Source organism: Opisthocomus hoazin, chromosome Z (genome assembly GCF_030867145.1).
Source record: "Opisthocomus hoazin isolate bOpiHoa1 chromosome Z, bOpiHoa1.hap1, whole genome shotgun sequence".
NCBI classification, from domain to species: domain Eukaryota; kingdom Metazoa; phylum Chordata; class Aves; order Opisthocomiformes; family Opisthocomidae; genus Opisthocomus; species Opisthocomus hoazin.
Genome location: NC_134454.1, coordinates 29,625,595 through 29,648,845, shown reverse-complemented (window position 1 = coordinate 29,648,845; position 23,251 = coordinate 29,625,595). Strand labels below are relative to the sequence as shown.

Genomic DNA, 23,251 nt, shown 5'->3' with positions numbered 1-23,251 from the left:
GCAAAGCCGGCATGCTTGCCAGAACAGCTAGGACAGCTTCCCCCATAGCTCATCGCAACAGGTTTCATGGTCATTGGCAGGGGAACATATGGTCCTGAGCCATGCTGGTGAAGAAGTAAAGACTCTGGTTTGATGAGCTTTCCCAGGCAGTCTAAATGGCTGCAGCCAAACAGTCCTGCCATTCTCCCAGCCATGTGAAAGACTCCTAGCCCGAGCCTCCAGCAGCATTCAGGGCCAGTGTGCACCAAGGCAACAAGCCTTTGTCTTTCTTTCCTTGCACCACCATCATAGTTAGTTTCTGTCTGACTCTGCTCACACAAATGCTTCTGCAAGCACAGGAGTTGTACGGGTTTGGGCGCTGGGAAGACACAGCATGGGCATTTGCTGCTTCAGCAAGAACTGCCTGGTGATGCCGAGTGCTCACAGCACTGCTGTTCTTGTTGCTTCATCCTCGTATGTGCAGTGTGGGGAACACAATGGACAGTCAGCCCTGACTGTGCCAGGTGTTACTTCTCAGCAAACATCTGGGGAGGATCCTGCACCCTCACAGTAGTTACATTTGAAATAGGTCTCTCAACTCATGCCTAAACATTTCATGTAAGGAATGTTTGTTTGTCTGATTTGCTCTTATACGAATACAAGTAGGGGCAGAATTTGGAGGAAATAACTTTAGGGCCTGACTTTAAAATTTCTGTTGCTGGCAGTCAAAACTCAGGGCAAGCAGGAGAAGAGAATTATTATGGGTTTTCACCGGACCAGCATGACCCATACTCCCTGTGCCACAGGGTGTGCAATCTCCATGCCGTGACCCTCCTTACTTACAGCTTTACCTGCTGTCATAGCAGTACAAGCCAATTTTCCCTTCCTCTACTAACAGCATTAGCTAAAGTTTCTGTTACTACTATTTTCTTCTTGTTGTTGTAGGTGGAGCTAGTCCAGATTGTCATTGATGGGGTCAACTATCTAGTTGACTGTGAGAAGAAACTGGAAAAAGGTCAAGACATCAAAGTGCCACCACCACTGCCTCAGTTCGGCAGGCAGTGACCTTGGTGCTGATGGTGGCAACTGATGATAAATACGGCTGCCATTCTGACAGAAAGGCACCTCTGTATATCTCTGTATAAATATCTTGTGTAATAAAACACTGCCTGACAGCTGATGTCTCCTTAGATGCCTGGCTGCGCTGGCAGAAACTAGTCTTTGTGCAGCTTTACCAGGATGCACCCAATACAACCACTCTTTTGTGGGGACTGCTTCCCTTTCTTTCTTGGTTGGTGATTAGTGCTACCTCAGTAGTGCAAAAAGCACAAATCTCTGATTCTTTCCTGCATTCACACTTATGGTCGTACTTAAGAAGTCTCCTATGCACACCATATTTTCATTCATAGTTGCACTTCTCTCCAGTCACTGCCCAGACAGCCAGAATCAGCCAGCCTGAGGAGCAGTGCTGTGAAGTGCTCAGTGCTTTTTCAGCGACCACTGGACACTATGGTGAGTTCAGCAGCTAACTGGAGTAGGCAGTTGTATGTGCCTTCGGTCTCAAGTCCACCACTTGACCTGTCACCAGGAACTCAATGGTGTCTCTGCGTGGGAGCTCTCTCCTCTCCGTCCAGCACTGGTCTGCACACAACATTCGTTACCATGTCATCTCAAACCCTCAGACTTTTTCACTCCTGGAGAACTCACCAGGTCACTTCTCAGCTGTTTCCCTCAGGCATCATTTCTGGCCTGTGGCCTTGGGCTGCAGCGAGCGGGCCAAAAAATCAGCAGGAAAATCAGTTGGCTGGTATTCTGCATCCAACATAAACTTGTCTAGCATGGCCTATCCCAGACTTCTCCTGCAGCTTTCAGATTCCAGGTAATGGGGACCAGGCTCAGCTAACCATCACTCATCAAAGTGCCTTAGGACATACTGCCACCCTGAGCAAGATCTTCTCTGTGCTCACCAATATTCCACGTGGTGAGCAGCTTGGTGGAAAGAAAAAAATAGCAGATGCCAACAGTCCCATTGCTACTTTTTTGCATATGGAAACATATTCAGTGTTTCACAGTAATCACATTCAAAACACCAGTTCTCAGGGAAAAAAAATGTCAAAACACGCTCTGAGGAATGCGCTCTGTGTGTTGCTGTTGAGTGGGGAGTAGTATCAGCAGAAAATGTTTCAGGTCTGTGTGGGCAGGAAAAGGACACTGCTGAGGTGCCCACTGTTACTGTAGGTATGGGTATGCCTAGGGCGTGCAGCCCAGTGGTGCCTGAACGGGTGCTCTGGAGCCCACTGCAGCACCTTGAGCAATGCTAGTTCAGCTTATAAAACCCATGCAGTGTAAGCTCTGAGAAGACATTGAGAAAACGTGTATTAGTTTAATTCTCATGTTGTAGGAACTCCCCTAACTAAGCACTCTTCATCAGAAACCTCTCAGCTGACACACACTGCACAGTGCCAGCCTGGTGCAAAGGCCCCTGAGAAGGTTTTTCAGTGAGTCATATCTGAAGAGCTATGACAGGATAGCTAGGCCATAACCATCTACAGACTTTAAAAGTCACAATCGGAAGCTAATTGCGAGCTAGATGGTGAATTGGCAGCTCTTGGAAATCAGCAGCATGGTGTGCTCTCGTTTCTTGCTCAGAAGGAGAGCTGTTGCATAGAAAGTAGGTTGGAGCTTCCATATGATTGCTGTTTCTTCCTCATCTATGCTGGGTACATTCCCTAACATTTTGCTACCAGCTTTCTAAATGGTGGTTAATAATAGTAATTCTGGGGGAGGGAAAGAGACTTCTGCTGATTTCACATAGAAGGCAAACAAGTAAAACTGGAAAGACTTCTCTGTTAGCTCTGCAAAACACTCAGATCAACACAAAATTCGACTGTGGGCAATATGTGCTTAGATTATAGCCTCTACTTGCTTTTCTCCTGCTGGCTTACAAACTGCTGACAGGCAGTGGTACAGAAGTCCAGCTGGCAGCCATTTACTAATAGCATTCCTGAGGGGTTGATATTGGAGCTGATGATACTGTTTTAATACCTTTAATAATGACCCGGATGACAGGCTGCATTACACGGTCAGCCAGCCTACTGCAGGTGCTAAACAAAAGGGAGCAGCTGGAGAGCGGGGCTGCTCTTCAGCGGGGATTTGGCTGTAGAAATGGACTTGACAGAAATCTCATGAAGTTCAACAGAGGCAGAGGCAAAGCCCTGCACCCGGGTTGGAGCAGCTCCATGCAACAGCACAAGCTGGGAGACAACTGAGTGAAAAGCAGTTTTGCCAGGACTTAGGGTCTTGGTGGACAGCAGGCTGAACATGGCTCAGCAGTATGCCCACACTGGGCTGTATGACACGGGACTGTAGCCAACAGCTTGAGGGACATGAGTATTTCCGCTCTGTTTGGTACTTGTGTGACTTCATCTGGAGTACCATTTGGGCTCCCCAATACAGGAAAGACAGTGACAAACTGCAGCAAGTCCTGGACAGGGCCAAAAGAGGGTCAGGGGAGCTGGAGCATGACCTATGATGCAAAGCTGAGGGAACTGGGTGTGTTCAGTATGGAGAAAAGAAAGAAAAGAAGGCTAAGGGGAAATCTTAGTGATGTCCACAACTGCTGTCTAGATCAGAAGATGCAGAGAAGATAAGCTCAAGACTCTTCTTGGAAGTGCACAGCGATAGGATAAGAGAAAACACACAAAAGCTTGGATGCTGGAAATTCCAGTCAGATATCGGGAAGACCTTTTGCACTGTGGAGGTGGTCAAACATTAGAACAGATTTGGAGATACTCAAAACTCAAGGAACAAGGTCATGAGCAATCAGACCTAAGTTGGTCCCACTTCGGGTGTGGGGTGGGTGGGATGAATTGGAACTGATCACCTCCAGACCTCCAGCCTACATAGTTCTGTGATCCTGTGATTGAAACAATTATCGTAAAATGCCTCCAGACAAGTAAATAAGCCAGAGAAATGCCTCAGCCATCCTGTGCTCTGACCCGACATGGAATTCTAAGCCTGCACACAAAAAATATGGATATCCTGACACTGATACTGATCCATTTACTCTCTGCTATGATTAAAGTGTGGTTTTCTCTGCATCATTGGCCTCTAAGTGTGCCCTTCACAATCAAAATACTCTTCCTTATATGGATTATTTTGTAAAGGCTTGTTATTTGCCATCAACATTTTTCACTTCTGTTGTCTTTCTCACTCTCCATGACCTTTATACTGTCAGAAAGAGTAACTCAGCTGATTAATGTGAACAATGTATTTTCATTCTTCATTCCACTTCACTATTTTAGAATTTAAATGAAACTTGGTCAGTCACACAGCTATTAAGGTTATGCTGGACATCTTTAGTCAGTCCTCCTCTATCATCACGGTCCTCAGACTAGTTTGCTGTCTCATTGGACCACGTTTATCTCCAAGTCAAGTACATACTGGGGCTGGGGGGTGGGGAGGGAGGTGTCTGTTCCTGCAAACCTTCAATGACACAGCTGAAACACTCCAACACTGCAGCTGCCATATTTGCAGAGGATATGCTCTGGTGAATGGCTTGACCTTGAAAGGTTATCAAACAAAACAAGAGAATCATACATATTATGATTCATAAGAAGATATTAAAGATTAAAAAGCTGGGTTGCTGCACTAACCCTAGACATACAATGTTATTTCTTGCCTTTTCATATTTAGTTTTCCCATGCCACCAACTGTGCATTGCTGAGATCCTTTACTGCCAATAAAACTCTATCCTGATAGATTCAGACACTGATTCTCTATAAATCTTTGGAATTTATTTGAATAAGTACTCCAAGAAGAGCTATATGCCATGCCTCAAGTACTTTTATGATCTTCTTGACAAACACATCAGTGACCAGGGATCAGCAAAAGTAAACTCTCAGGTCATGCTCCATCCAAGCCCAGAAGCAGTCCATCAGGCAGTTCACGCAGGGTGAGAAGTGGAGAGGAATGTGTCATTAGAGAACAAGGGAAAAGGGGGCGCTGTACTCTCAGTGCTACCAGGAAACAGACAATGACTTTGCAAGAGGTGCTTCTGTACAGCAGTGAACACATTCATCTGTGTTGAAACTGCCAGACAAGTATTGCTCTGACAATAATACCTTGCCTAAACAGCCAGAGTGATGGGAATAAACTGTGCTGATTTGCATGTGCATTGTAGGGGCACCATAGGCACTCAGGAAGCTACAGATCCTTTGACCTGTGGACTACAGAAATGTCACCATTAACACAGACTTTTTTCAAGGTATATACAAGGTAAAGGAAGACACAAAACAGTGAATGAGAGGAACACAGGCTGAAAGCACAGGTGAGAAGAGCCAAGCAAAACAGAAGACAGGCAATTCTCAGCCAGTCAGGAGCATAATCACATATGAGATGCAAGCATGGATACACAAGCCAAATTATTTGTGCCTGAACTGGGTCTGGAGCTGTGTTGAAGATAACGCACACAGAGACTGAATCTGAGAAAAGCCAGGTCTTTGCAGCAAGCCCATGGCCTGGCTAAGAAGTATTGTCAATGAACTGGAAAGTCAAGAGGTGGCTCAAACGTGAAGTCAGGCCAGGAGCGGGGTCAGAGGCTGCACCAAAGTGAGGGATGCAGGAAACCCGAGGCCAGGGCATGGAGTAGCAGGTGTAGGGCTGCCTTAGAGGAGGCAAGGGATGCTTCAGGACAGCAGATCCAGAGAAAAGGAAACATACACACATGCTTCACAAAGAGGGCTAAAACTTTCCTGAACTTGGTAACGACATACGTAAAGCACAAACAGGCAGGTCTCGTGACTGAGTAAGCTATTGAACAAACATGCACTGCCTGAAGCTCTTCAGTTTTCCGGTAAGTTGTAAGGTCTATCCATCACTAGTGGGCTGAATATGAGTTGTTAGTACAGAAGAACAGCAAGACAGTGAAGGATTTACTGTAGCACTGTCTTTTTTGCCCAAGAAATGTAAAACAATGTGCACTACAGCAGCATCAGAGTCGCTGAAGACTGAACTACTGTGGTATCTTCGAATTCTGGCTTTATTCCATACATTGGTGTTCACATAACTCACGGAAAGAGCAAACAAAACTCATGCCTCGCTAGGAGGGTTCCCTGTAATGAAGACTTTTGCACTGAACTGATTTATTTTCTGAAGCCTGATTTAAAAGCTTAAGACCCAAGCCTGTAGCTATGACGGTTGTAATGCATTTCACTCATGACACACCTAAAATCATTTGCTGTCCTAACAAAAGCTGACTAGACAGACTTCAAAAGTTCATGAAACTGTCACTGTTACAAGGCTAATGCACACCTGAACAGACCTGATGTTTTTTTTCTCTGAAAATACCAAAAAAGGCAGCAGATAACATGGGGAATGAATTACAGCTACTATTTACATGCAGAATTACTTCACTAAAAAGGTTTGTCAGAATGTAATTTAAGACCTGCTGAAATAATTAATGATCATTTTTGTACTGTAATGCCTTTTACAGTTTACTTTCAGCTTAAGGCTTAATTAAAAGATTAAAGACTTTAAACAGCCATTCCTTTTGCCTGGAAAGCTGCCTGAAGACATGGCATACACAGACATGCACTACGAACGGTGCAGAATACTTTCAAGAGAGTACAAACATACAGTCATCTACTCCACAGAGTATTGTTGCTGGTTGGTATCCCATTTTCAATTCACTCAATATAAATTATTATAGAAGACTGGCCTCCTAATGAGAAAATACCAGCTGTATTACAATATTCAGTTTACCAGTCAAGCAGGGTACTGAACATATTTTGTTCACCTGCCCCTTTGTCTGGGAACTCAGATCTAAAGAGCTTCCTAGACAAAGAGGAAAAAAATCAATTAATGATGTTAGCTGATTTTAGTTCATTTTTGTGCACATGCGTATTCTTGTTTGAAATGAAAATGTTGTCCATAAGTTTTCTGTCTATGCCTTTATCAAAGTATCTGTCCTGGCTTTTGTTCAGTTTTGTAGTTCTGCTTTCTGAACTCGAATTTCCTCTCAATTATATTGACAATCATTTGGCAACGGCAGCATGAACAGAATTATCAGGAAACTGTATGCACCTCATGGAAACCACTGACAACCACATTAAAAATAATTAGTATCTGTATTTTTAAAGTCTAAAAAGGCCCATATGTTCAAGAGACTATCCAGCTAGCTAAACCGGTATCACCCAATATGAAGGTACTTACACAAACACATATTTGGAGGTGAACTTCCCTCCTCCAAGCCAGAACACCTTCTCAAACCCAAACCATTCAAGGAAACAAAGGTAAATTACTCATTACAAAAGCTAGTGGCAAATCGTGAAAACGTGTCTAAGTGCCTAGTTCCACCAGAAGTCAAATAGGAGATGCCTAAAAATGAGCTAGTTATCCAAATGCCTTTGGGCTTAAAAGTTATAATCATTTGGCTGGTACTCAGTAAATCACTGCATAGACTACTGGCCCTTTGATTTTCTTCTGTAGAAATGAAGGATTTGTGTTTTTCTTGATGGACAGGAATATGAGAAATGAGTAAGACTGCAAAGCTTAGAAGCAGCACGGAGCACCCTCCCTTAATGCTTACTATGCCTAAGGAATCTGTACCTCTATGTTTGCTTCTGCTTGCAGTTTTAGATTGTTGTTTTTCCTTTATTCACAGCAGCTTTATTCAAAATACAGACAATAGTGTAGAAAGAAGAGGCCATTGCATCCAAATGTATGGCAGTGAATTGCAGAGGATAATCCATTCTTTATGTCTTCATTCTTTCATATCTTCAGCCCTAGAAATTAATACTTTATGATATTAAGGTACTTGCTAAAGTGTAATGCTGTGCAATTTAAGTTTAAAGTCATATAGTTCCTCCCCGTGTGTTTCTGGAAAATCAAAAATTATGTTTTCCTGTGAGAAAACAATCTTTCCTTAACAGGCAGCCATCAAAACTAACAACAGGGGAAACATGACAGGGAAAATTCCTGTCATGACAGTGTGTGCCTAACAATCCTACTTCACTTGAGTTAAGTCTTCCAGATTTTCATTTTGATATAGAAATAGTAAATAGCAGTGTTTCTTTGCAGTATAAAGTAATTAAATAAAACAGCTGACCCCAGGCTAACCTTTAAAGGGTTCAGTTCACCCAAGCACTTCAGCACTTGCCTAAATACAAACCTTTAAATAGGTGAATTGATCCAGCAACACAGGTGAGTTGATTGAGCAACACAGTTAAGTGCTTGTTAAATATCCTGAAAGAATCAGAGCCACAAGCAACACAGCCTGATGGATGTAATACAGGGTGATGGCCAGCTGGGCAGGCTTACTGAAGGTGATGCAGCCTTGGTTGTAGCAATTAAAATCCATAAATATTTAAGAATAAATACAGTATATATAATCATTCAATGCAGACAAGAAAGCCAAAAAAGGATCAGTAATATGTTCATCTTATGGTGAATAAACCAAAGTGAACCCCTGTACAGGAGCCCTCAGAATACTGCAGATGTAAAAGAATTTAAGGGGAAACAGGCCTTACATCTTCCTTTCTCTCCCCAGGCTTAAATCAAAACTAAAAAAAAGCAGGAAAATGTCATCTTGACACTACGGCAAGTAGTACTGACTGTCCCAACCACCACAGGCAAAAAAAGAGTGAACAAACACACCATCAGCCATATGTATCTACAACTATAGTCTGTGGCATGTCTTCGGCGGACAAACATCCCTTTCTGGGGTTTGAGGATTATGAACACTATCAGTCAGAACAAAACAAAGTCACTTGCTAAGCTTTATAAAGAACCTGATGCTGTAACGCACTCAGCTTCACAGTTGTGCCTGTCTGAAATACCAGACTACAGGGGACATCTTCATATTTCTTTTCCAATTTACTAGTGTCTTTCTCTGGCCCCCAAAAATGCACTTGCATCATCTGTCTTGAAAAGCAGCTGCAACACAGCTGTGAACCCTGGGGTCTGCAGGCAGAACTTTCTCCCTTGCTGTTTCTTCATGGTTTCTTACTACCGCATCCTTCTTGCCCTTCGGCATTTTTCACTCCCTGCACCTACATCACAGGCCCCGCCTGGCATTCAGCCACTCTCATTTCTGGTGCTGGCCCTCCCAGATTGCTGCCTTCCCAAGATGTGCTTCTTTCAGATGTACTGTCACGATCTAAGAGGACTGAAGAATGCCGAGTCAGGCCTTGAATTATGCAATCTGATACAATAATGGGTGAAGTGTCTTTGAGGGACAGAGGCAGATTTGCACATACTCCTCCTTCTCTGGTTACTAACATCAAATGATTCAAACCACAATATTCCAGATTTCAACCCCGTTTACCAAAGATGCTACAGGATCTACTGATCCAGATATTCAGTTCTGCTGTCTCAAACCTCCACAGCATACTATGATCAGAAGGTCTCCTAAGAGAGGCATTAGACTATGTTGCTATGAACATTGTGCTGTGGACAGGCAATTTGGTGTCTCTTAGTAAAACATGAAAAAAAAAGGCAACAAAATTTTGCAATGCTTGGTGTGACTGCTGTGCTGCTCATTTTTCACCTGCTGCCAGTGTACAGCAGAGCTCCCAGTTAACTAATGTCCAGCTGGAACAAACCTAAACCAGTGCAAATTTAAACAGGTGTGGTCACTATCAAAGAAGTGGTATTTGTGAGGGAAATACTGTCTTACTGATTCAATACAAAGGTATTCAACATTTTCCACTGCCTGCAAACATGGCCAGGGATCCTCAGGGCCGCTGATCCTGCCTAGACACACACAGATAAAATTTCAGACTGTGGACAAGAAAGACAACACATCTAGTACTTCAGCAGAACACAAAGCAAAGCAAGTCCCTTCGCACTGGTCTTGCTTACGCTGTTCTTAAGCTTTTCTCTACACCCATTTCCATGTCCAGTGCGGTGACTGACTACCTGTCTGTCATGAGCACAGTAAGGAGGAAAGAGAAAGCTGCTGCCAAAAACAGGAGCGAAACCAGTGAGCAGCCTGCATGCACTAGCAGGCACGCCGCTGTCTCCACTTAGTGAAAATCAGCTGGCAGACAGATGGACATACATAGACAGATGCAACTAAATGTATGTGTGCGTGTATTTTATTTGACAAGTAAATCAGTCCTCACCCACTCTAACACACACAATTCATCTGGTCACATACGCTACATACAGATTAGCAGGCACTTCACCCCAGTTCTTTAAAAAAAACCCCTAACAGCCATTTAAAAACCTTCTAAAACATCAATATGCAGCTATTCATAAAACACAGCCTAACAAATACACAGCACACGTATGCCTGAAATGTGTGCGACGTGATGCCCATGGGATCCTTGACTGCCCTGATCTCCCCCACCCTTGGGGCCATGTTGCCTGTTTCTAGTAGCCCTTTCTGACTGTATGAATTAGCTTTCGCCGTGACTTCTAACCCTCAGGCTCGCTGGCAGCACGTTGCAGGAACAATTAGGAACTCGTGCTGTGGCTGAGCTGTAACTGCATCGTCAAATTAGTTATTTTTCATTTTAAAATGAAATCCTGATTATTTATGATTTTATTTCCTAATTAACGGCGGCTCTTAAACTGTGTTTATCAATTACTTTTACCTGCAGTAAATGCACTCTAATTCTTCTTAAATCTGCGCTTGTTCTTAGCGGCAGTGATGCAGGTCAGCAGCAAGATCAACACACGCTTTGTGCACACCTCCCTCTAGTGGACGCAAAGCCCCGAAAATCAGCTAAATACAGCAAGCCAATTTCTCTAGAGACACACAGATATTACGGATAACTAATCAAGAAGGAATGATGACCAGATGTCCTTACAACATCAGCTCAAGATGACCAGAATAGGTAACAGAGACCTAGTCAAATGCTAAAACCACAACAAACAGAAGATTGACTTGAGAAAAAAATCTTACTGGATTTATAAGCATTTATTTCATTGCCAAGCAGGGGTCACTAACAATATAGTCCTGGAGATTTACTTTGTGAACCTTAAGGGAATGGTTTGGAGAGAGCAAAATGTGTCGTAAGTTATGTTTCAAAAAGCTGTCCTCTTTGAGAAAGCCCGCTGTGAATTTTTCAGCTGAAGGTTTGAATCAGTTTCACTGCTGCACGACAGAGGCAGAGACCACTTCGGTGCCCCAGCATTGCTCCTGGTGAAAGATAAACTCCATCTAAACAAGACCGACTTTACTGAACAATACGAGCATTTAAACTGGCGTAACAGCACCAGCACAGCTCCCCATCTGCAAAGAGAGTCTGGTACAAAACCGGAAAGCATGCTAGTGTCAGAACAGCGAGAGTGCCGCTGCACAGACCACAGCCCCAAGGTTTGGACTGTCCCACACGGGCTCGGCACACAGCCGCGCAGGCCCGCCAGCAGCAGAGCCCCCAACTCTGCGATCTCCCCTTCCTCAGCAGCTCTGTGGTGCCCCAGCAACGTTGCCCCGTGCTGCGAACCCCTATGTGCCAGGACCCGTGACCTCGCTTGGCGCGAGCCGCTGCGCCCATTCACCCACCCCGCAGTGAGCAGCAGACAGCTGCTGGCAGCAGGGCTGCGCATGGAGAAAGGTACTCACACACAGACAGCAGCTCCTGCTCTACCTCACGACCCTCCCCGCTCCTCTGGCCGCTCGCCACAAGGCACAGGTGCCTGCAAGCAGCCATGTGGTTCAAAGATCCAGTAGTAACAGAACAGTACAATGTTTACTGTTAAGCAGGTGTCCTTCATTACAGCACCGGGCACACGGGGGATCTCTCCTCCAAACGTGCGCGCCAAACACCCTGTCATTTCAGGTTAAATACAATCACAAGATACATATTCCTTATATTTCTGAGAAATGCTTAGCACATTCATGACCTAAGAACAAATTATCATACGTTCATATCTTTCACGCATGTCTGTTAGCATCCCCAGGTGGTCATCGGGCGTCTTCAGATGAAGGCTTCTTCATCACTTTCTGCACAAACTCAGTTTTAAGATCACGTATACCGTGTCCTTGAAGGTTGCTTTGTCACAGTCTTATGGCCACTTTGTAGCCTCCCTGTCTTCATGGTCCCGCGCATCTGCCCTCCCAAGGCCGAGCTGCCTGGAGTGTAATTATTTAGGAGTCTCTCTTATCCTACAGTTATCCCAATTATTCTCTGAGGACCAAGACTGCTTTTGTTTGAATTATTCTGTCCAATGACTTCAAGTGATAACTTGTGCCTACATTCATCCACTACATTCTTTAGTAGAAACACGGATAACAGTTACATCATTAGATCACTACATATGCAGGAATATAAACTGTAATAATAAAAACTACTAATAACTAGAAAATATTAAAACCTGTTATAGCTTCACGCTTCTTTTGATCCCTTCTACCACAAGTCCTGCGATCCTTTTACCCCTGCAATGAAGAAGTTAAACTCCTCCATAAGAGGGTGATGCTGTGAAAAGCCGGAACTGAAGACTCCATGGTCGGATGACTGTTAAGCAGGTGTCCTTCATTACGGCGCCGGGCACACGGGGGATCTCTCCTCCAAACGTGTGCAACGAAGAGACAGTTACTAGGTATTTATGCTATGTTAACATGCATATTAATTACATTTCCAAGAAATGCTTATCATAGTAACGGGTTTTCCTAGAACTCCCTGGTAGGTGTTAATGTCCTTCCATCGTTGGGGGTCTTGAGATCATCTTGCAGCCTCCTTATCTCTGCAGTTTGCGTACTTGTTCTCCCAACGCCTTCAGGGATTATTCAGGAGTCCCTTATCTTACAGCCGTCCCAATTATTCACAAAGGACCAAGGTGTGTTTTGGTCGTGCAGTTATCCTGACCACCTGAAGTGGTAACATCCCCTACATGTGACATTTGTTACACTCACAGGCATCAAGCGTTAAAGAGTCTCTCGGAAGCGCTTTCACAATCGGCAGAAGCACGCTCACTCTGGGGCACAGCCGCTCGAGCGACCCCGCACAGAACACACCCGCGCGCAACTCTGCTGCTAGCAGGCGGTGACACCGCGTCTCAGCGGCGCAGCTGAAGAGCAGGGGAGTGCCGGGACCCCGCGGCCCGTGGGCGAGGCCGAGAGCCGCTCCGGGGCAGGGCCGCCGGTGCACTGTCCGCCTCGGGAGACACTTGCGGGCCGCCCCACGCGTTCGCGGCCGGCGGCACCTCCACCCGCCTCCGCCCCGCCGCCGGCGCCATGCCTCAAGATGGCTGCCGGCCGCGGGGCCACGGCGGCACGCGGCGGCGGCGGGCGGAAGCTACGTCAGCGCCGGGCCCCGCGAGCCTCCCGTCCCGCCCCAGCACGGCGGACCCCGTTCCGCTTCCGGGTTGCGGGAACGAGAGTCGCCGGGCGGGGGGCGGCGCTCTGGGGGGCCGTCTCTGCTGCCCGCGGGGGGAGGCGGGCGCGGCGTCCGGGCGCGGCGGCTGAGGGGTCGGTGGCGCCCTCGCTGAGGGGAGCCGGGGGTGGTGCGGGCCCGCCATGACCCGGTGGGCTCGGCGGAACGGCGGTGCCGGCGCCAAGGCGCTGGAGGCGACCCCCTGGGAGGAGCTGGCGGGCGGCCCCGGGGGGCGGGGGTGCCGCTCGGGGCCTCCCTCCCTGAGGAAGAAGAGCAGGAAGAAGAAGGAGTACCTGAACGAGGACGTTAACGGGTTCGCGGCCCACCTGAGGCAGGGCGGCGAGGCGGCGGGCGGCGCCGGGTCGGAGGGGGAGGCGGCGGCGGCCTGGAGGAAGGACAAGCGGCGGGAGGGCAGGAGGCTGAAGAGGCAAGAAATGAGGAAAAACGCCATGGTGAGTTTTGCCTTGGGCCCTGGGTGAAACTGGTTCGGTGCGTCTGTGTGTGTAGTTGATCAGTACAACACTGCTCCTCTTTCGGAGCCCCTTTCCGCAGTGTCTTCTGCCTGGGAGCCGGAGTGAAATCCTTTATGCAGGTCCTCTCTAAGGAGACTGCATAAAAGCAGTTATCTCAGCACGTGTTCAGCATAAACTTACGCTGAACGTCGTCTGGGAACACAGTAAAGAGAGTTACTACAACTTGATCTGACGTATGTAAGTTCTGAATGAGTAAATTGTAGAACTAGTGTAACGTTGCGTGTACTTACGTAAGCACTTACTCCGGTAACACTTGCAGAGCTTGGGGAACTGTGCTGCTGTTGAAATCGAGTGTCATCGTTCATCCAGGGCACTTGGTTGTCACTGAATGAATAGCCTGTATGGTGTGGTGTTGGTGAAAGGAGAAAAGCACCCATAATAATGCTGTTCAATGGCATAGTGCCTGTGACAGGGTACAGTCTCTTTTGTCTAGCTATTTTTGCCTGAGGAGAAAATCACTTCATACATTTTCTTTCTAAAAAGCTGGAAGACTCTGTTAGACTGGGGTTTTCAGGTTGTTGAGTGCCATTCGCAGAATCATGTCTCTTTATGTTAGAGTAACCTCAAATCTCAACACTTGGGGTGTGTTACTGGTAGTACCCTCAAGGTTTCAGCCAAGAGGAATAGTGATCTAGTAAAAGTCTACTGGCTATAGGTGATAATCAGATAATAGGAGCCAGTGAATTCTTCAGTAGTGCCACCTGTAAGTACTGTGTTTTGCTATGTGAACTGTCTATGAAAATATGTGTAACATAATTTTTATTTTCACAGATATGTTTCCACTGTAGAGAACCTGGCCATGGTGTTGCTGATTGTCCTGCAGTACTTGAAAGTGAAGATATGGGTGCCGGAATCTGTTACCGGTGTGGATCCACAGAACATGACATCAGCAAGTGCAAAGCAAAAGTAGATCCAGCTGTTGGTATGTCTCACAAATTTGTATTTTTTGAGGTGCTTTGGTCTGAGTTTTCTGACTGCTGAATTGTAACCTTTGTGTTTTAGTAATTTCAGTGCTCTGAGGAGACAGGTTAATATGTTTAAAGGAATACAGTATTAGAACAGTGTGAGAGATAGTGTAGTGTTTATACTAAAATAGTATAGTATACAGTTGTCATTACAGTGTGTTTGTAGTTACCTGTGACTTTATAAATATTTTTAGTGTGGATCATGAACTGTATTGGATTTTGCAGGGGCATTTCCATATGCAAAATGTTTCATCTGTGGTGAGATGGGGCATCTATCAAGGTCATGTCCAGATAATCCCAAAGGATTGTACGCTGAAGGTGAGTGTACTAATTTACTAAAATGAAACCACATTTTTCATACTTGCCTGATACAGAACAAAGTAACGTTGCAAGTGAATGATGATCGACTAAAAGGACTTTATGAATATCTTTTGCTCTTGCTAAAAGCAGATTAATTCTAGGGAATTCTGTGTTAATACTGATTACCTAGGGATTTCTATTTTAATTTATTTAAATATTTATTAATTATTATACTTATTTGTTATGTACTTAGTTATCATTAATTTTAATTAATTTCAAGCTGAGATGCAAGATGTGAGACCTTGCTGGTGTCTGCTATTTCAAGAGGTACACAAAGAAACAATCATAATAGTCTGTATGTATATAGTCGGTGTGTATTTAAATGTACATCTACTGGAGTATGTGGTAAAATCATACTCTTGTACTATAGCTTGAGACTTTGGGAGGTATTCATACAAAACAAGAGCTTTCAATAGAAAGTGGACATCATCAGTTTAAGTGACTTTATTGAGAAATCGAAGTGTGAAGATTTCCCTCAGATTCAGCTCTTGCCTGGCGTCTGTTGGGAAATAACATTCTGTCTCCCAGTACAAATTTGAGGTCTTGTAAACTCAAAAGGGTGGTCTTGTAACAGTTAAATTGGAAGAAAAATTACTTTAGAGACATTGCCTTCTAGTTTCGGTGTTTGAGTTGTGAGTGGAATTTCTGTTTCAGATCTCAATACCTGCGGTTGGATTACCTGTCTCTGAGGAGCTTCTATTAATTTCAAAAGTTCCTCTGAGTATGAATTTCAGCAGAATTCAGCTTGTTTCTCAAACAGGGAGCTTCAACAAATCAGAAATATTCTGTATGTGGTGACTGGAGTTTGTAGTATGTGATGCTTTACAGAGACCAGTGTGAGTACGAACAACTTGCTCTGTCCGTCAGAGACACAGAGACACAGGAAGCTGTTCTGCAGTCTTCCAAATCTGGCTGTATATCTGTTCCACAACATTGTATTATTGTGCCAAGGTTTGGAGACCTGTCTGTAGGGACATCCTAGTCTTATTTACAGGTTGTCGCCACTGAAAACTAGAACAAGATTTTTCAGTGTTTATACTAGAGCAAAACAGTGTAGGGGGGTTGTTTTGTGTTGTCGTTTGTTGTTTTGGTTTTTTTTTTCCCCAGATGAGCAACAACTTTCTCTCTTGACAGGTGGTGGCTGCAGACTTTGTGGCTCTGTGGAGCACTTCAGAAAAGACTGTCCAGAAAAACAGAATGCAGGTGAGATGCAGGGGAGAATACAGAGTGGAGTTTGCATGCACAGTTGTGTAACGTTTGTTTACTGCTTTTCCTGGGTTTGGTCAGGCAAGAGGGATTTGAGAAGAGAAGTTGCAAATAGCAAAGGTGACCTTGCTTTGGGAATGAGTGCTTATACTGGGGGGTATGTTGGGGAGGCATTTTTTGCAATGCAAAACTTCAACTTTCCGATTAAAAAACAAAAAAAATCTAGCTTGTAGGTTTCTGAAGATAATATGAGCTAATGTGTACTTGTTAGCCAGTATTCATGCTGCTGTTCACAACTTTAGCAGCTGTAGAGCAAAACTGGCTGCTTCTGATGGTTTCTGTGTGAAGTGATGGAACTGAGCATCATGTCAGTTGCAGGGTGGTGGCACTGGCAGCTTGTGAGAGTCATTGGAGGCAGGAGAGGAGGAGGAGACAGGATCTGTGCAGCTGGATTCACCAACTAATAAGCTGATTACTTACGTGTTCTTCAGTTATCTGTGTGGGTGGAAAAATTACATTATAGAGAGAAAAAAAAATGCACTAAGGAAGGTAAAAGCATTAAACAAGGGTTTGAAGAAGGATTCTGTTACTGAATCGGTGACACGTTTGTGCATTTTTCTACTTCGGTTGTATGGCTTACAGAAATTCTGGGTAAATAATATGCCACTGTTGTGGAATTTATGTAAGAAATAATTATGGAGGCAGTAGAGCCTCCTGGCAGAGCAATGAAGCTATACTTTAGCTGTTTTCTGCATCTGATCTTATACATATGATACTGTTGCATCCCAGACCATATGTAACATTCTAGATGTATGCTGCTGTGCTAATTTAGAACAAGTGAGATTGACTCTTAACTGGTCTGACAGAAGTTTCTGATACGAAAAGACTCTTTAAAATTTCCCCAAACTCATCAGCCACAGCAGATTGTTGGGCAGTGCCAGCTCAGGTGACTGCTGGGTTGAAAGTCTGTGATGTAGCCCTTGCTGGATTTCTGCATGCCACATTTACAGCAGACTGCCTTTGTGGCGTTAACACTTTTCGTAAATCAAAAACCTATACAGATGCTGTAGGAGAAAAACGTTTGCAGGCAGCGGTGTTGCTCGAAGCTGGGCCAACTGTTAGCAGGAAATGGCAGTCTTCAGTTGTTAGTGCAGTTCAGTGCAAGGCTTCCTGCTCTCTGGCAGTAGGGCTCTAAATTACATGTGAAGCAGAAATGGAATTTGATTCTACTTTTTTTTTTTGAGAAGTCCGTAATGAAGACTGACAACTGCTGTTTAATTTCCCGAGGGACATCTTAGTCTTTATGCTGATGTTTCAAAACTAGTATTGCTGCTTAAAAATATTTGAATTAATTGGAACGGTAGCACCATTGGTAAGAATTTTAATATTCTTTGAAATCACTTTGTGTCATGCAAGTACTTTGAGACTACAGGAGCATAGCTGATAGCTGGCAAAGCAGCTTTGGCCTGCTTTAATATACATAAGTTAGTCTAAGTAAACATTGATTTATCCATGTGATATTCTTGGTATGATTTGATTTATTGTTCTCAAAAGCAGATTGTCATTCAGAAAAGAAGTATCATTTGGTTAACAGTGTTTTTCTCTAGGAAAGGGGTGTGAATTGGTCTAAATAGCACTTAAACAGCAAAAGGATGATGTTGGTTATATGCAGGGGTCTGAGCTGAGAAATGTAAATTTTGCTCTGTCATGCCTCCTCCGGGTTAGTTTTTTCATCTGTAGAATGGAGAAGGTATTTCCTTTACATCCAGAGATGCTTGACATGCTATGAAATTGTCATCGTAAGAGTTATTTGTACTCATGTGAGACCTAATGTATGTCTGCATACTCTGAATGTTTCTGTGGACAGTCAAATATGAAAAAACGTGTAATGATTTCTGAACCTTGACAATCTGCGTGCTGGAAGAGAGGGAGTTTAATTTAAACAAAAAAAAAAGTTGTGTCAGGAGAGTTGGCTTCAGAGCTAGAACTAGACAGATAATTGGTGAATCAATGACAGGCCCTTGCAGGCCAAGTCTTCCTCAAACGCTGAAGTGTGATGTGATGGTAGTGCTTAGCCTTTCCATAATGTCTCGCCTCTCACTTTGCAGATCAGGTTACGGTTGGGCGATGGGCCATTGGAATGAGCGCGGATTACGAAGAAATAACAGAAGCGCCAAAGCTGGAAAAACCAAAAGTAAAAGCACCCAGAGTTGTTACTTTTTGAAGGCCTCTTGGCTGTAAACCACAGTTAGCCTGTACTGCCTCACTCCAGAGCGGTGAGAGCGCAGGATGGATTGCTGGCTCCAGAAAATCAAGCAGACTGCTGCTGCTAAATTATCTTTTTTTGACCCCCTCATTTTTCCAGTTTGGCTCCCAGACTCACCTAGCTTACTGAAAAGCTGGGAGCAGCAGAAATACAGCAGGTGGGTATTTTATTTTAATATATCTCTGCCAAAATAACAGCATTCCCTCTGATTCACATTCCCTCTCACTGCCAGCTTTCTGAAGAGGGAAACTGGCCGCTTCTCACAGCGGGGATCTAGTTGCAGTAACCAAAGAGGGTATGTGGGTTTTATCACAGGCGTCTGTCACCGCTGGATTTCAGTTGTCATTATTGTTACCTTAAAGGTGCTGCGTTTACTTACCAGAGATGAACACTGATCTTACTAGGAATATTTCTTTATTTTTCTGAAAAGGATTGTGGGTATTTTCTAAAGAATGTTGTTGGGTTCTGGTTTGGTTTTGCCTTCTCCTTTTGGAAATAATTGATTTATTGCTGTGTGTGTGCCAGCTTGAGCAGTCTTGTGGTGCAGTTACCAGGTAAACCCTGCGGCCTGCAGAGCTCGGGGGCCCACTTCCCGCTGCTCTCGGTAGGTCAGGTGAAAAGTGTTCATGCATTAACCTAATTGTTCATGTGATTTGGTTGTTTGAGTATTGGTTCACCAATAGGAACAGAATCGTGACCTTCCTCTGACACCTGTGGTGAAAAGAGTTGGAGAGCAAGTGAGCAGCTTGCTGAGTTTCTGTACTTTTTTCAAGGAAAGTGCTCAAAAATCTTCAGTGTTTCTATCCCTTGGTGAGCTGGGAGTAAACTTTGCTTTGTGTTATGCGTGCCTGCTTAGTGGCAGTTTTATTTATTTTTAAATGGAGACCGCAGCCTTAGAAAAACGGATGCATATTTTAAAAAGTTACAAAACCGACTCGAAACGGAGTTGCTTCAGTAGCTCTCCGAGTGCTGTCGGACCAGCACCAGTGGTGGTAGGTGTCTGCTTGCATCTGGTCATCTCGTGGGAGGTGGACAGAGCAGCATGATGTTACCGGAGAAGCGCACCTCGAGCTCATCTCTGAGGCAGGTGTTGGCACAGCGCTGGGCAGTGCAGGCCGGGGCTGTGCGGGGTCTCTGCGCGACCGTTAGGCTTCTCGGGCCTCCGCTGCCACCGCGGTTCCCATGGAACAAATGCCATACTTCCGTGTCCCAGAAATCTTAAATGTGCCTTCTGACACCCTCGGCTTGTGTTACGCAGCAGCCAGCAACAGTCATTGCTATTCATTGATAACGCTGTTGCTTCTGGAGAATGAATTTACCCTCTGAGTAACAGCATCCTAGCAGTCCACACGTCGCCTCGGTGGGGACACCAGCCAGCAAACTCGAGTTCAGGACTGGGTTTCCAGGTGCTTAGGACCAGCCACTGACACCGTGGGTTTGGGACATCGTTTTCTTACAGCAATAACAAATACGGGAGTTTAATTGTGTGGATCTGTTTTATATTTGTATGTGATAGCTATTTTTAATAAAATGCTGCTGAAGAACACAGTAGTTGGAGCTCTTATTTTAGGTTTCCTGGTCCTGCTCTGCATGTAAGTTGACTAACATGGGGCATGTATATTCAGTTTATAATAATCAGAGCACACATGTAAATGGAGAAGAGGGGTGGATGTGGATGAAGTCAAGGATTAATTGGAGTTTTAATTAACTGTTGGATTAAAGCTCAAAGCAGTATCACTTTAATGTGGGCATTTTGCAACTGACATTTAGCCCACCTTAAAAAGTGTTTACCTTTCTATTATATGAGTGAGTATATTGTTTAAAAAGCATCTGTTTAGATCATTCCCTGCACTTAAAAGCTCTTTAGACTTCAAGAAAGACATTGAGGTGTTGGAGCATGTCCATAGAAGGGCAACGAGGCTGGTGAGGGGTCTAGAGAATAAGTCTTATGAGGAGCGGCTGAGGGAGCTGGGGCTGTTCAGTCTGGAGAAGAGGAGGCTGAGGGGGAACCTTGCTGCTCTCCACAGCTACCTGAAAGGAGGTTGTAGTGAGGCAGGTGTTGGTCTCTTCTCCCAGGTAACTAGACATAGGACGAGAGGCAATGGCCTCAAGTTGCATCAGGGGAGATTTAGATTGGATATTAGGAGAAAATTCTTCACTGAAGGCGTGGTCAGACATTGGAAGAGGCTGCCCAGGGAGGCGGTGGAGTCCCCATCCCTGGAGGTGTTCAAAAAACGTGTAGATATGGCACTTCAGGACATGGTTTAGTGGGAATGGTGGTGTTGGGCAGATGGTTGGACTTGATGGTCTTAGAGGTCTTTTCCAACCTATGATTCTGTGACTGATACCGTAACATGTTTTTGTACCCAGAGGAACTTGAAGCCGTGCACCTTGGCTTTCCCAGTGGCACCAGTGCTCCCCAGAGGTGGTGTGGTGTGCGAGTTGTGCTGCAGCACATGGTGTACAACATGTAACTCGGAGGGAAGGAACGTTTGCTGTTCCCGCGGCTGGTCGCTGTCACATCACCTTGGCAAAAGAGACTGCTCAAACCGGAGTGGCTGGGAGGGCCGTTGTGGCCAAAGAGATCCCGCAAGGAGCAGTGGATAAACGTTTGTTCCCAAAATGGTGGAGCACAAGCAGGGAATACTCATACCCAGCTCGCCCAGGTTCTGAGGCCGGCCTTCTCCTCAGCGTCACGGTGCAGTGCCCTTCCAGCGCTCCCTGGAGCTGAGTGAGCCTGGTGGCTGTCGCTGGGGGACACAACCCTGAGTTTCGTACCTGTTGCTGGGATCCATCTTGCGCTATAAAAACGCTTGTCTGGCTCCTACACCTGGCTACTGCTCTGTTGTCCTGTGAGAAGAAATAATGGACTTCTTCAGATTTGGACAGTTGCAGGGTGTGGTCTCTGCCAGAATTTCAGTACAAAGGCAACAGATCTGCTCAGGTGCTCCATCACATGCATGCTGGCATGAGGCTGGAGGCATGTACGCCCCTCCTTGTCCTCTGCCTCAGTGACTGCTGAGGACGAGGGGCACCAAGATGCTCACGCTGCGCTCCAAAGCAGCTGCACCTGTTAGCAGTCTTCAGTCGCTGTTGGACAAAACTGCTTGATAATGTGCCCACTGATCTCTTCGTAGATGATGTCTCAAAGGTTGTGTGTAGCTGAAGAAAGCTATTGGGAAAGCAGCTGTAAAAGGTGCTGCATGTGAAGATGCATCATACCCACAAATAGATTTAAAACTTAGCCAAATAATTAGAGTATAAGGAAAGTTTTGTGCCAGAATCCCAAATCTCCTTGTCTTAGAAGCTGCATGGAGGTTGGTAAAACACACTCTGATGTCAATAAAGACACTTTGCTTCTACACCCCCAAAGGTGGCTGGTAGCTGTATCCTGAACGTGGCCCGGCTTTGTGGTGCTTGGTGCTGCGATGGCCAAGCAGAGGGGAGAACCTCTTGTGTAGGCCTGAGCTCGGCAGAATGCTAATATTTCAAGAATGCCGAATAACGTCCTCCAGACAGCCCTTGCAGTAGCTGAGTTCAGTGTGTCAGTGTCTCCAAAGGCCAGTTACAAGCAGCACTGCCTGGGAAGCCGCCCGAACAGCTGATAGGAAAGGTGTGCAGTGCAGGCAGCGTTCGGGCTCTTTCTCCCCGCCGTGCCATGTATGTATTTGGAGCTGAACATTAGGTGTCTCTGTTCACTAAAAACTGTCACCGCAGAGACTGACTGGCCGACACGGGAGCTTGTCTGCCATCAGCTGCGGGACAGGCTGGCGGGCTGAGCTGCTGCTCCGCGGAGGATGCCCAGACCCTGCTGTTACCAGCTCACTCCCTAGACCAAGGTGTTGCACCTTACCCACGTGATAAAAACGATGATCCAAAGCTAGGATCTGGATCTATCGTCCTCCTCCAGAGCCAAAGGCCAGGGCCTACTTCACCTTCCCTGCTACCAGCGCGCAGGTGTCCCTGTGCCGTGTGGCATGTGACGGCCAGCCTTTGCGAGCCGCAGAAGGCAGCGGCTGGTTTCATGAACGCTCTGGTTCGAGGCTGTACCCAAGTTTAACCAGCCCCGTGGAGAGGTCGGGGGCTGGCGGTGCTCATACACCTGGAGGGCTTCCAGGGCTCCAGACTCTTCTGCTGCACGTGGTAGACATGCCACGTGCTGTAACCCATAAATCACTGATGAAAGCCCCAATGTGGTTATAGGTTAAACTGAAGATGTACTTACTCAAGCGGGAACTGGAGCAGACCCCCTAGAGCTCTTGCTCTACCAGTGATGGGACTATAGTAAGATGACTACAGTTCATGTGCTTGGATTCTCTTAGTACTCCCGCAGTCATGGTACAATCTAACTGCTGATCACCGTACTCGTTCTTTTAAACAAGGCTCTTTTGAGCAAAAATGAGAGCAGAAAACAAAAGCAGACACACCACAATAAACCCTGTTCAGCTGTGAAGAAGTGCATCCAAGGGTCTTGCTGTTCCACGTTTGCTCAACACTGGCAGAACAGCCCTGCCACAGGCCTTGCCAGCTGGGGGTCACGGCATGTCTGAAAGAGGCCAGCAGCCCTCATCGTCTCTACAAAGCAGTCTTTCTGGAGCGATGTCTGAAGGCATTCCAGAG

General features: G+C 45.6%; 2 protein-coding genes across 4 annotated transcripts in view; both read left to right on the top strand.

Annotated features, from left to right (window-relative positions):
- Window positions 1–1,154, top strand: part of CKMT2 (creatine kinase, mitochondrial 2) — a 30,163-nt gene extending 29,009 nt beyond the window's left edge. For both annotated transcript variants that reach the window (XM_075410765.1, XM_009941165.2), the window contains one exon: window positions 925–1,154. In XM_075410765.1, the coding sequence (XP_075266880.1) occupies window positions 925–1,044 (120 nt within the window). In that variant the 3' untranslated portion in view covers window positions 1,045–1,154. The remainder of the gene's footprint in view (window positions 1–924) is intronic.
- Window positions 1,155–13,385: 12,231 nt separating this feature from the next.
- On the top strand, window positions 13,386–22,003 carry ZCCHC9 (zinc finger CCHC-type containing 9). 2 transcript variants are annotated; one of them, XR_012761936.1, is made up of 6 exons: window positions 13,386–13,753; window positions 14,606–14,756; window positions 15,025–15,117; window positions 16,294–16,362; window positions 18,474–18,788; window positions 21,002–22,003. XR_012761936.1 is itself a non-coding variant. In XM_075411478.1 (5 exons), the coding sequence occupies exons 1-5, from the start codon at window positions 13,445–13,447 to the stop codon at window positions 18,587–18,589; spliced, it is 738 nt and encodes a 245-aa protein (XP_075267593.1). In that variant the 5' UTR covers window positions 13,386–13,444; the 3' UTR covers window positions 18,590–20,175. The 2 variants fall into 2 exon arrangements, 1 of the variants encoding a protein (XP_075267593.1); XM_075411478.1 differs by lacking the exon at window positions 21,002–22,003 and having other exon boundaries at window positions 18,474–20,175.
- Window positions 22,004–23,251: the final 1,248 nt, after the last annotated feature.